General features: G+C 49.6%; 1 protein-coding gene across 3 annotated transcripts in view; it reads right to left on the bottom strand.

Annotated features, from left to right (window-relative positions):
* Positions 1-12147, bottom strand: part of ESRRG (estrogen related receptor gamma) — a 506336-nt gene extending 494189 nt beyond the window's left edge. For 2 of the 3 annotated variants that reach the window (XM_074989955.1, XM_074989953.1), the window contains exon 1: positions 11892-12147. Coding sequence is in view for 1 of the 3 variants with exons in the window: in XM_074989953.1 (XP_074846054.1) it covers positions 11892-11893 (2 nt within the window). In the remaining 2 variants the exon portion in view is untranslated. Of the gene's footprint in view, positions 1-7788; positions 7926-11891 lie in introns of those variants that run through there. The other variant, XM_074989961.1, reaches the window with a different exon arrangement.
* Positions 12148-13393: the final 1246 nt, after the last annotated feature.

Here is a 13393-nt window from a genome sequence, read left to right as displayed (position 1 = left end):
TCTCCGGACTCGTGCCACAATCCCTTACTCCACGATAGCTTGGAGTACCAAAGTTAATGGCTGAGCCCAGAGAGATCAGTTTTGCCGCACCTTCACAGACGCAACAAAATTAGTCCCCAGGAGATAGATCGCAGCGCACCGACCAACCCCCTACCCCATGAGTTTAGACATACACTCTCTTGCGGCATCTCTGTTTTAGGGTAACAAACAATAGGATGGAAGGGGGAAAGAATAACTGCAACAGAAACACTTGGTTACGTAGGCTGCCTATACCCACAATTTCTTGTTAAATCTTGGGATGACAAATTTTTTTTTATCTCCTGTCAAGCTTGTCCACTCGATCCATCATCACAGGATCCAAGGCCAAGTTTACATTAGAGTTTTTGTGCTGATTTAACTATATTCATTTAAAGTTGATCTAGATTAGGGGTTTGCACCCACTTAGACTGATCTGGAATCAATTCCTTTAAACGGGTGCAACTTCTCTAGGACACGTCAGATTGGAGATTATTCTTCATACAAGCTTAGGAAAAACAACCCTCAAGTTCTCATCAATTTCACTAACACTGGAAAAAAGTAGATTGTTTGGTGGTCAACACAATGCCCACACCCCAGTGTTCCCTGTAAACTGAGCGCTTGGGCAGCTGCCCAAGAGGAGTTCAGATGCAGCCCATCTGATAAGCAATGCACCCACAGCTGGCAACCTGTGTTTCTGTTGGTAGGGCACAGCAGCCTTGGTGCACATAACAAACGAGAAGTCCTGTGGCACCTTAGAGACTAATAGGGGGGGAAAAAATCTTATCCCAAAAATCTGTTAGTCTATAAGGAGTTATGGGACTTCTCGTTGTTTTCACTCCAACTAGCTCAGTATGCTGCAGTTGGAGTGAAAACAACGAGAAGTCCCATAACTCCTTATAGACTAACAGATTTTTGGGATAAGATTTCCCCCCCCCCATTAGTCTCTAAGGTGCCACAGGACTTCTCATTGTTTTTGCAGATAAAGACTAACGTGGCTCCCCTCTGATACACTACCATGGGAGATCTTATCACACAACTTCAGCTGCATGAACAACATAACTAAGTACACATACTTACAGCTCCTTACCATCGTGTTTTCACTGTGGTGCATCAACTGAGAGTAATCGGTGGTTGATTTATCGTATCTATATTAGACACAATGAATTGACACCCACTGGATTGATCATCGCAACACCAATCCAGCCCATAAAGAATACATGCCCTCAGGGTGTAAAGTTACAAGCCAGACTTTAATGAAGTACAGTCTGTGTTCATGGACACAGTAAAAAGCAGCAATGGTTAATGCACCACAAAACACTTGTCCTGCATTCCCTCACACTCACAACTCTTACTGAAGTTACTCAATATTTAGGAAGTGAGAGGTCAGCAGAAGTGAGCCTTATTCTGCTCACATCAGTTTTCACACTTGCCTAATTCCACTGACTTCATTGGAATTACACTTTTCATAAGCCTGTGAGATCACAATCATACCCAATCTACCATGTTCATTTATTTTGACAAGTGTAACTTTAATTACTTAAGGTAATGCTCCATAGAATCACTACTGTGTAAAACCAAAGCAATCTACTTAGTCGGAGGTTTCCGTGGGCATTTTGTAGCTAAATCATTGCCAAGAACTGGGCTCTCTGGGTTACTGATGCCTGCTTCAAGCTCCCAGATGAATTCAGTCAGAGCTTTGCCTCTGAATTCACTGGAGAGTTGTACCATGCAGGTTGAAAGACATCAGTTTGTCTCATCACATCAGTTAAGTGAGATTTAGCAGGATTTCCATAACCTTTTTCACAATGAATATCCAATTTTTTTCAGAAAATGGGCATTATAAAACCACATCCTAATCACCAGCCATTTTGTCTGTGTACAATAAACCACCATTTTGACAGACACTTGTTATTTTACACCGCTTCTGGGTCAATCATGCCACATTTAGGAGTCTGTCATTTCTGGAGCATTTGTATCTAGTCATTAGAAAATTGTCTTCCTCTCTTAATGCCTGTACCAATAAGATGTGGTATCATTCTCGGAGTGTAATATTTTAGCTTTAAATAGAGCAGATCAGATTCAGTCCTATCTATTGCTCCCATGGTGAATTCTCATGGTGCTGGCACAGCATAAATAGCCATTTGCTATGTCCCCAGAGTCATACATTTGCTCCTTCCCTCTGGGCTGCCTAGGAGGCGTAGCATTGAATCAGATGCTGGATATTCTCTCTGTCCACGTGAACAACTCCCACTGATTTCAAAAGGTGCTTCTGTCCACGTAAGGCTCACAGAAGATGGTTGAATTTTTTTACATTTTAATTTCTATCGTATTTGGGGTGTTGATCAATCACCTCTAGTTAACACACAGGTGACCAAGAGCTATAAGCTGTACAGACAGATAGCTAAAATAGGCTAAGAGCTGTGTTAAAGAGAACAGTGATCAAGTTCTTCACAACCACTGAAGACAAGAAATAACTAGATGACCAGCAAAGGAGATACTGGTTAAAAATTAGGAGAACCTTTCTACTGATATAAGAAGTTAAGTTCTGGAATATGCTTCCAAGGGAGGCTGCGGAATACCCATAACTGGAGGATTTTCAGGAACAGGCTGGACAAAGTGTCAGAGATGGCCTAGGCTTACTTGGTCCCACCACAATGCAGAGGACTGGACTTGATGACCCCATGTCTCCAGGACTGCTGCTGTGGGGGAGACAAAGGTGACAACTGCTCCAGGAATTAACAATCTGAAAGGGCCCAAGGCTCCCAGCATTGAGGGCTAGGGAGGAAGTAGGGTGTGGTGCAGGTGCCCCTGAGAGCTGGCTGCCCCACCCATGCCCTTTCTGGGAATGTGGAGCTGTCTCCCCACTTTGCCCTGGGGCCCTGCAAGTGACCTGGTTCTGTTACCAGCTGTGTCACTGATTTACCATATGACCAATGTTCCCTGTAATGTTTTACATCCATGTGCAGAATCCGTTTCGTTATGTGCACTGGGGCAGATGTGAATGTCCACCACCAGCAGAAACCCATGCTGCAAATGGGTGTTGGGGGCACTCTGGTACTCAGCTGGGTGGCATTTGGCTCTCAGGTGGCCCGCCCAAATGCTCAGTTTACAGGGAACATTGCATGCGACTCTGGCCAAATGACTTCACCTGTCTGTACCTCAGCTCCTTTGGATGACAAGGATGATGATGATGATACTTTCCTTTGTTAAGCCCTGTGAGACCAATAAATGAAGTTCACTATGTAAGTATTATTACCAAGCTCAGGTTTGCATTGCCTATCGTCTATGAAGCATTTGTGGCTAGTTTAATAGATTAATATAAAAACAAGTTTAAATTAAAGTCATACACACTAGAGGATATTTCTGTTCCAGAACACAAATCATGGTAATGAGATTCTTATGACATCAAGATCATAGGCCAAATGGCACTGGAAATCTAAGGACTTCCCTTTACCTTTCTAAAGATGGTGTGGCCTTCATCTGCTACTACTTTAGGAATGATCCAATCACAATCCCCAAAGTATATCAAATGAGTCCCCTCTCGTGGCATACTTATCCTGGGCTAAAATGTTCCCTCTCTACATGACTATGCCAGTTGGTTGTCATTCTCCACCCCAGAGGTGGCTGCAGTTTGGTAGTATTGTACGTGTAGAGCTCTAAATTGTTTTAATTCCTTTAGGTTATTATTGGGTTACACTGCACTACATTCCCAATGAGTTTGTACTAGCATGACTAACCTACTGGTGTGCCTATTACTCTGGCCTCACTACTATTTTTATAATGCTACCTCCAGCAGATCTCACATGTGTGCGCCAACATCGTAAGCCCTTTCCAGTTGCTATATAGACATAACCTAAAGTAACAAACTACTATTCTACCTATTTTACAGTTCGAGAAAATGAGGCAGAGAGCGAGGTAAAGGAAGTTACCCTCAGCTACACAAGAGCTCACCAGTCTAGGTAGAAATAGAAAGTAAGTCACCCCCCTTCCAGGCCTGTACTGTTATACTGATGTCTTTCTCCTCTAAATTTTACAAATCTCCATTTTTAAGTTTTGTATTGTAATCACTTCTTCAAATTTTGGTTCATTTCTTATGAATGTTAAAATATTTATAATGGGGATATATAATAAAGCTGAATGATTTCATCTATGGAAAATATTTTAACTTCTAAGTATGTACTTGTATACAGAATAACTTAAGATAGACAACAGTTTCCACGTTACTGAGAATTTTTCACATTTATGAGTTTGGGATGTTTTTTCCACATGTTTAACAACAGACATAAATTTTAATGGAATTGAGAACAATATATAAAGATGCCATGCTAAGTAAAAGTCGTTGCTGACCAATATTAAGCTTAGTGAGACAACATTGGCAGCATCTCAGATGAAGTACCAATCAATATAAGGAATATAATCATTATCTAACATTGGCTTAAAGACATGTTATATCCACATTCTAGAGCCAGCTACACTAAGTATTTACTGGAAGAAAATTAACATTTAAAAACCAAAATTAAACAACACATTAAGAGGCACCACAGTACTAAGTGCATGAGAAATTGAGGCCTGAAACCATAAGTTTTTCCAAGCAAAGAATGTCTTATTTATGTGTTTGTGTGGGTTTAACCATGGAGCCGCAATGCTCACTCTGATCTCACAGTACAACCAACTATGAGAGCAGGCTCCTGAAAAATCCGTGGGAATTTTGGCATTGGAAGCAGAACTGACCCTTTAGCTCAGTTAGTTTTTAGGGTACTTATACTAATTTGTCATCATGTGTTCCTCAGCCTTCATTAACTGCATGACTGTAACAGCCACTTTTACATTACTGGCTTAAATAGGGGAGAAAAAAAAAATCACCTAAACTATAGCTTACTGCTACTGGAAGCTCTTTAAGGAGAGCGCTGCCTTTTTCTTTTGTGTGTGAATTAGGGCCTCACTAATAAAAATTAATAATCATAATAACATGCTCCAAAAAGGTACTTTATTTCAAAATATAAAATTTAGGAAGTCACCAATTCCCAGTAAGATTTTACTGTTCTGTTCATTTTGATAAAATGACAAGAAATTTCAAAACATTCAATCGTCACCAATCTTATTGCAAATCATTTTATGAATGAGGTCACAATGCACAAGCTACACGCTAAGTATATTTTAAAACAGTATGCCGTGAAACCTGTCTCAGACCGCCAAGTACATAATGTATCTTTTGAAAGAGATATCTAGCTCTGTATTTATTCAGGAGATCAATATAGCTGTTGTCATCTATGGAATACAGAATGATTATTTAAAAAACAAAAATGCTTAAGTGAGTAGACAACAGACAATTTTGAAGAAAAGTGTGCATAATCCCTCACGTAAAAGTGCACATAGGAGAGCCAATATATTACTTAATAGACTGTATGTATTTGCAGAAATAATCTATGGGCTGTAATGTTCTTGAGTCGTGGCCAAGATGCACCACTAACTGTTGTCCTTACTCAGGAATCTACATATGTAGCGATGGCATGCGTGTATGACAGAGAAATGTATATTATTTAAAAGAAGCCCTTTCTGTTTTTTGAGTAAATTCCAATACAATAAAGAAGGAAATTCAATAGAAAAATATTTTAACATTAAGAATCCAAAATAAACTGATGAAAGTAAAGAAATATAACATTAAAGCTGATCACCCTCCATCCACTAACTAGCTTACATTGTTACATATTTTCTCTTCCTGCCTTAAGTTCTGATTTTTCTATAGGGAGGGCAGGCAAAAGTCCCATTACTTACCTCTACAGATTTTTGAAGTTAGGGCATCATCATTTGCTAAATATACTGTGACTCATGGTTTACCTTTGGGTTCCCCCCGATTAGGAATTGTATAAATGTTTGGATCAGTGTGTATACTTGTTCCTATGCTTTTCTTGGCATGTTACAAAACAACATTATAGACAATATCAGATGCAGTTTTTAAATTTTGTCATTGTTGCTGGTTTATGTCATCCTCTCATGGCCTAATATTACTTTCAGTTGCACATGCATAAATCAGTTCAATTCAGTAGTGTTACGCCGATGGGACATCACGGCAAATGAAATGTGTGTGCTTGAGGGTGGGGTGGATTTCTTGATTTTGGTGTGAGTGTCTATTGGAAGATGAAAGTAATCAAAAACTCTTGAGACTAAAGGTTTCACTCAAGATTTCAATTGGCCATAAACATCTTCCTCTCTTAAAAAAAAAAAAAAAAAAAATCAAAGTGGCACATTTAGGCATTGCCTGATGCAATCGATTGTTCTGTCTGTAGTTGACAGCATCAAAGATTACAAGAGGTGGAGCAGAGGTTTGATAGCTTTCTCATCCATTCAGAAGTAATATGTATGATTAATTAAAAGGAGCCAAATTAACCAATGTGTAAATAGGTGCAACTCCGTTATTTTCAGTGGAGTTATATCTATTTGCATCAGAAATTTGTCCCAAACTGTGGAAACTCTCTGTTGGGCCAACATCACCATAGAACTACCTTGTCTCCCATCACCACTTCTGAAACACAGAAACAGCCTCCACTGATTAAATAAAAGATCGTAGGAAATCAGGATCATACTGGTTCATTCTGATTCATCCCTTTGTTTGAACTAGCTTGTATTGTTTTCCTGGTTCTGATTCACACAGTTTTCAGCAAAATGAGAGTGCTTCTGTGACATTTCATCTTCTGAAACCTATATTTTCAGCTGTTCACTTGTGTTAGTCATTATTGATTACTTTCATTTGTATAAGGGAGGCATACTATTATAAACTGTACTAATGTATTTTAATCCAGCCATCATGGCACATTAATGTTTGAAATTCTAATAATTATAATATCATGCTAAGCATTTGATTCTTGGCTGGATTTCAAGAAGATGCTAACAACAATGACAAACACAGAGAGATGCTGTGCTAGAAGCACTGAAGTATAATCAAGTTACCTAATGAGATGCCTGCATCTTTCTCAGTGTCTCACCTATGACCTGGATCCTGTAACTTAAGTAAAGTATCAGTCAAGGATCCCAAATAACACAGGCCTGCATTCTGAAGAACTTCAGATTCTGAGTTTCCAACCTGAGGCACCTCCAGGATGATTTTTAGTGACTTCATTTGGAGTTGAGAACTCAACATTGCAAAACAAAACAGGCAAAAGGAATTTAAATTGAGCACCAATAACCAAAAGCCATTGTGAAAGTGTTGGCCCCAAAGCTTATAATTTGCCGTAGATGTTAGTGTAACTTGTTCAAATACATGCATATAAAAAGCAGAGTCTCCTGTAAATCAGCTGAATGTGACGTATGTATTTCAGTTTTTTCCCCCATCTTGGTTAGTGCAATTAAATTCTGTGTAGGCTCTGTGGAATTTGTCCCATTGTGATAAAGTTATTTTGTATTGTTTGTATAAGTCAGTATTGTGAAAATATTGTAGTGCAATAGATATGAGTTTGAGCATGTTAGAGAAACTCAGAAAATAAATAACTATGTAATGTATTTCTATAAATCCATGTAGGGGTTCTGGTGATGTAAAATATGAGAATTAAACTCAACTAATATTTCAACAGAATCTCAAAATACAATGTCCTTGTTATTTATTAGAAGGAAGGAAGGGCGGTCTACCAGAGCACCAGACTGAGGTTCAGGACTCAAAGGTTGCATGTTCACATTAGTCAAAGACTCACTGTGCCCTGCCCAATGATATCCCACATTACCACTCTGTGCCTCAGTTTCCACAAAAAACGCTCACATAAAGGTAAAAGTACTTACCTATTTCACAGGGCTAGGGGGATGGCAGAGTAATGCTTTCAAAGTGCTTTGAGATCCACGTATGAAAGGAGCAATACAGTTGCAAAACATCATTACAATGAGTTACTATTTTAAGATAAAAGCACAGCTGTTATTGCTGCTTGAAGAGATTTTCATGTTCTAAAGAAGTCCTATTAATATCGCCAACGTTATTTAAGACGGCAGCATCCCTCATTAACAACACTAGGGCTTTGTTTTTAGCTTCTCTCTTTCCCAATGAGAATTTTCATTAACTCCTCGTAAAAGTGTTTCAAGTACCTGGCCTTTTACTCTAGGGTTGTTACTTATAACCAAGAGGACACTCAGGAAAAGAAAACCGATTAGGCCCAATAGATTCTAACTCTGTGCAGCTCAAGAAGCCGAATTCAGAAAACATCTTTCTGCCAAGAAGCTGTTCAGAAAGTTTTGCATCTCTATTGCTGCCGCCTCGCTGAAATTCCCACTCTGTGGTCCACGTCCTTGCGGGCTGCGCGCTCTCGCTAGGGCGGCAGCAATAATCACCGATTTCAATCGGAGAGAAGGTGGCGTAAACCATACCATGGGGCACCTGGGGGCCAGAGGGTCTGGAAGGCCTCGCTCAGGCTGAGCCTCGGTTTCCCCTGCTGGATTGAAACTCAGGGCAGTGCTGGCCCCTCCCGGAGGCGGCGCACCAGTTCTTTGCAAGAGTTACCCAGCTTGGCAGAGCCGGGCTGCAGCGTTGGGAAAAGTTCAACGAGGCGGGCGAGGGAACTCGGCAGGACTTTAGCGGGTCGGCTCCGTTCCCGGCCTCCCCAGAGCGCGTGAAGCCGTAACCCAGCCGGAGCGCGAGCAAGAAGGGTACAGCCGCCCCACGGCAGGCTCCGGCGGGAGAAGGGAGCGTCTCTGGGACCGTTTCTGCCCCTTTGCTATCAGCAGAGCTTTACCCCCGCTGACTTCAGTGGAGCGCAGAGTTCCCAGGGTGCGGGTCAAACCGAGCATCTCCCGGGGGTCATTGCACCGGCTGGGTGCGCTTGGAGACCGAGCCAAGGCGCTGCCCCCGCACCTGGTGGCCCTCCAGCCAGGAGGCCGGCAGAGCGCCTGGGAGAACAACTTTACAAGAGCCGGTTACTTTTGCCAGGGGCGCTGTAAACCAGCCCCCCCGGCCCCTGCCTGTATTTCCCCGGCCTTTAAGCCGCTACCTGAAGCCTGAACGTTACCCCCTGCAACCGCACCGCCGCCCAGGGCGCAGCACCGCTGGTCTGCAGCGGGCACTGCGCGGGCTTAGCTGCAGCCGCAGCCCAGCGCCCCAGCTGCGCGGACGACGGAAAAGGGGACACCCTCCATCCTCACCCGGGTGGGGGCCTCCCGCAGGCCGCACTCGCAACACGTGCACAAGGCAGCGGCCCCGCTGCTGCCCACCGCCTGGGACTCCAGCGGGGCGGGTGGAAGCGGCTTTCCCCAGGCATCGCCCTGAGAGCGTCAAACGCCCCGACCCTGCCTGAGCTCCGGTGCGGCTGGTGCCCGGGGAGCTCGCGCGCGCGCGCGCGCGCGCGTGGCTGGTTGTTACCTGGTGCCCTGCGGGAGCTGCTGCCCTTTCCCGGCGGGGGTGGGAAGGGGACATCCTAGGGGGGCTTGCTCGGGCCTTGTTTCTTTGCTTGCTCCGCGTTGGGGCCGCGCCCGGCAGTGGAGGGTCAGACGGGCTGCGAAACGAGCTGCTGGGAGAGCTCGCAACTTCCCACTTGTTTCAATGCATGCAAAGGCCGGGCCGGGGGCGATGAGAGTGCGGCTAAATTGCTACGGCCCTACGCGGAAGAAACGCCTCCCTGGAAGGGCAGGAGCGTTTTTGGCGCACGGGCGTGGTCATATTAAGGGCTTAATTTCGACTCGTCTGCGCCCAGGTGGCGATTAAAGGGGGCCCGGGCTTTAAAGGGGAAGGGATTAAAGATGCTTGCGCGCTCCTGGGCGGTGCAGGGAAAGCGGGACGAGTTTGGCGCTGGAGAAAAGGGAAAGGGCGGGTTGGCCTGGCCTGGCGCGGGGGGGTTGTTTCGCCAGCCACGTTCATCCGCAGAGCTGCGATCAGCCATGGGGGGCGGGAGGAGACTAAGCAGCCCCCCCCTTAGGGGAAGACCTTGTAACCCCGCTGCGAGCGTGAGCAGCCGCGGCTCCACCTTGGCGTCCTCGCCCTGAGCCGGCTTATTAGGAGAGGCTGAAAGACATTAAAGCAGCCGCACCTGGGGAGGGGCTTGAACCCAGTGCAACGCGTCCGAACGGGGCACCCTCACTCCCAACCTCAGCGCCTGGCTGGCGCCTTTGCAGCGCCGTGACCTTTCTCCACCCCGTACGCGGCAATGTGCGGGGCTGCCACGGCTGCAAACGCGCGCGTGGGGCGGGGGAGCTCGGCAGGCGGGCTGCGTTGCAAACAGCTGATTGCTCTCTCGGCTGGGGGTTCCCGCAAACGGCTGCCGGCGTGTCCTACTTTAGCCAGGCTCTGGAAAAGAGAGCAAAGCCGCCAAGCAAGAGCCGGCTGCGCTTTCCTTCCAGCTGGCGTGGGAGAGGTTCTCGGCCGCCTCGCGCTCGGAGCTTGCTGGGCTGGGTTACAAAAGAGCTCCCGCTCGCCCTGGGAGAGGAAGGGATGTATTTTTAGCCAGACTGCTCGCCTCGGCGGCGTGTGATCCGCTGCCGGCCCTGGCCCACTTTCCGCCCTGCAGGTGCCCTGTGTAGTTGAAAGGCGAGGGAAGAGCCTTGCATCTCGCCCTCTGATTGCCCGTTCGCCGTGTCCGACGAGGGGTCAGCAAACCGTGATCCCCCGCTCTTGACGTCTGCCCGGCCGAGGAGCACATTGCTTTGGGGGCGCAGCGCGCGGGGGCGGCAGCTGGCCACGCCGGCACCCGGCTTTTCGGGGCCGCTTTGCCACGGCTGCCGATCGCAAGGGGGGCTCGACTGCCACCTGGGCGTGACAGCGGAGCCCGGGCACCTTGGCCAGCAAAGCGCTCCCTGCGGGCGCTCGCGGCTGATCCGGCCGGGTCCCAGCACGCAGGCTGGTTTGCGCTGAACTTTGAGGGGGAGGGATGAGGGAGGGGATCAAATGCAGACGCCCCCCGCTTTCCGGGGTACCCCTCCTCCCTCTCCTTCGTGTATAACCAGCAGCTCCCGGGCCGGGCCCCGCTCTGACGCCCGGGTTAACCCCGCCTGTTCGCCGCGCTAGCCGGGGAACGTCCGATGGGCGCCCAAGTGGCGTTTCCGAAAAGCGCCTGGCTGCGCTGGCAGCGCCGGCGGGTCGGTCTGGCTGGCTGGCTGCCACCAGTGGCGGGTCCCTCCCCCCGCCCCCAGCACCAGAGCCCCATTTCCGAGGACAAGCTGCGTTTGGGCACCAGGGTCGCCCCGTGTACAAGCTTCCAGCGCACCTCCCGCGCCCCGCCCGCTGCGCCAGGCTACGCTGGACTCACTGGGTCCCCCTGCGCTCTCTGGGTGCCAGGGAAGCCTCGCCCCTAGGGAGAGGCAGAGCAGCGGCTCGCTCGGGGCCGGGGTGGAAAGCCCTCCACGTGTAGCTCGATGGCTCCGGCGGGCCAGTGGCGCGGGGCACACTGCGCGCAAGGGGGGCGCCCCGGGCCCGGCTGGAGCGCGATCACTCCCCCGCGGTGCCTCTCCGACCGGTCCGCTCATCAATAGTCCCTCCCTTCCTCGGGCTTCTCTCAATCCCTCCCCGCCGCCCGGAGCCCCCGGACCTACACCCGCGCGAGGCTGGGGAGGGGGGAGGCGGTGAACGCGCTATTGCCTTGCTCCTAACTCCCAGTCGGCTGGGACCCAAGGGACGAGGCGACCGCTTAATAAACCCTCCTTCTCTGTCCACCGCCCCTGCCTTCCTTCCTCCCGTCCTTGTCTGCGGCACATTTCGGCGGCCCCCACCCCGCCTCCCCTGCCGCCTCTTCGGGAGCCGTAAAGCCTGCGGACAAAAGTTTGTCAGACCCAGGGGGCGAGGGAAAGGACGGGAGAAAACGGCTTAAAAAAAAAAAAAAACAACCCAGAAAGGGGAGGGAGGAAAAGCCCCGCGCCTGCCTCTGCTCGCGGGCCAGCTGTGCCAAAGGTGCTCCTTGGTCGGTACTCACATGGCTGCACGGCAGAGCGGCTCGGAGCAATTAATAAATCTCTCAGCTGGAGCTCGCGGCGCCCGGCTTTGATTGTCGCTCTGTGCGTGTGTCTCTCTCGCTCGCGCGCGCCAGCCCGCTCAGAGGCTTCAGGACCGGTCACTTTGCCAGGGGACCCACCCGGGAGGGTTTGGATTCCTCCAGGTTCGGGTGTGTAGCCTATAAATACCGAACTTTTTGATGGAATCAGCGAACAAATGAGAGGAGAAGGCGTAATTTTGCGCGGGGGGCCCCCCTCGCTGTTGGTGCGGTGGACCCCCCGCCCCCTCCCCGGGCAGCCGCCAGGGCTAACGCTGGGCGTGTGCGGGAGGGAAGTGGAGTTTATTGGGCTGGCGCGTGAGGGGCTTTGTTTGTTTGTTTGTTTGCTTTTGTTTGCTTTGGTTCTAGAACGTTTGTGTTACTCCTCCCGCCGCCCCGCCCTCCGAACCGCCGGGGGAAACTGACCCGGATTAGCACTGACCGCTCCGTGGGGCGCGGCCCCGGCCGTGGGGAGGGGAAGGCAGGGTGCGGAGCAGGCAGGGAGTCAGGCGTTTGGCCCCGCTCACCAGGAGAACAGAAGGTGGCGGGAGCCGGGAGCACTCAGGCTGCAGTTGTGGAAGGGAATGGGACGCAGGGGAGTGGGGCTTTGTAACCAGCCGCCCAGGCGTGTTTTCCGCACCTAGGGAAACACCGGGGCCCCTGAGGCTTTCCTGCTCCCAGGAGTCCCGGAATCGGTGGGCCCCCGTTTGACCCTGAGGGCGGGGGCCTGGGACACACCCCTCTAACAGGGCCTCTAGCTGCCGCTTACTAGTGTGCTCTGCAGCACTCCCGAGCCGGCCTGGGTTTCTCTGCCCGGCTGGGATCAGTTCCCAGCGTGACTCTTCCTGCCGGAGCTAGGGAAATGAGGTGGGGGGCGGGGGCAGGGTTGTTGAGTCTCTGCGGCTGCACAGGGTTAAGCCACGCGGTGGGTTCGCTTCGCCCTCGCTCGCTTTGATGGGAGGTGGCGGGGGGGGGGGCACCTACTACCCTCCGAGCTCAGTGTAGAGGATCGCCTGAGCAGCCCTCTGCAAAATTCTCCGGCTGCCAGCCCGGCAGTGGCAGATCGGTGGGGTGCGGGGTACAACTTTCCCCTTAACTGCGCCCCGTTTCCCCCGTGCGCTGGAGTTTGCAGCTGGGGCTGCACACCGGGGGGGGGGGGCGGGGGATTTCCCCACGACACACGCCCCTCCCCCCCGCTGAGCCGGCTTCATTCCCCTTTCCCGGGGCTCAGACAAGGACTAGCTCAGGCAAACTTCCCTGCTCTGAGCCGGGGGCTGCCTTCAGCACCTCCCCAGGGCCCTGGCCTGAGCCCGGTCTGTGTGCCAACCTCCCGCCATCGCAGGCACTGTTTGGGGGCGTCCGCAACCTTGGGAGCGGGACTAATGGTTACCCAGCGAGACACGTAGTCTGTAAAACCCCTTCTACGTGCGCCAACCCCTCAATCT

The sequence above is a fragment of the Carettochelys insculpta genome, chromosome 3 (genome assembly GCF_033958435.1).
Source record: "Carettochelys insculpta isolate YL-2023 chromosome 3, ASM3395843v1, whole genome shotgun sequence".
In the NCBI taxonomy this organism is placed as follows: Eukaryota; Metazoa; Chordata; order Testudines; family Carettochelyidae; genus Carettochelys; species Carettochelys insculpta.
Note: the sequence above shows the minus strand (reverse complement) of the source record. Positions and strands in the feature narration are given on the sequence as shown.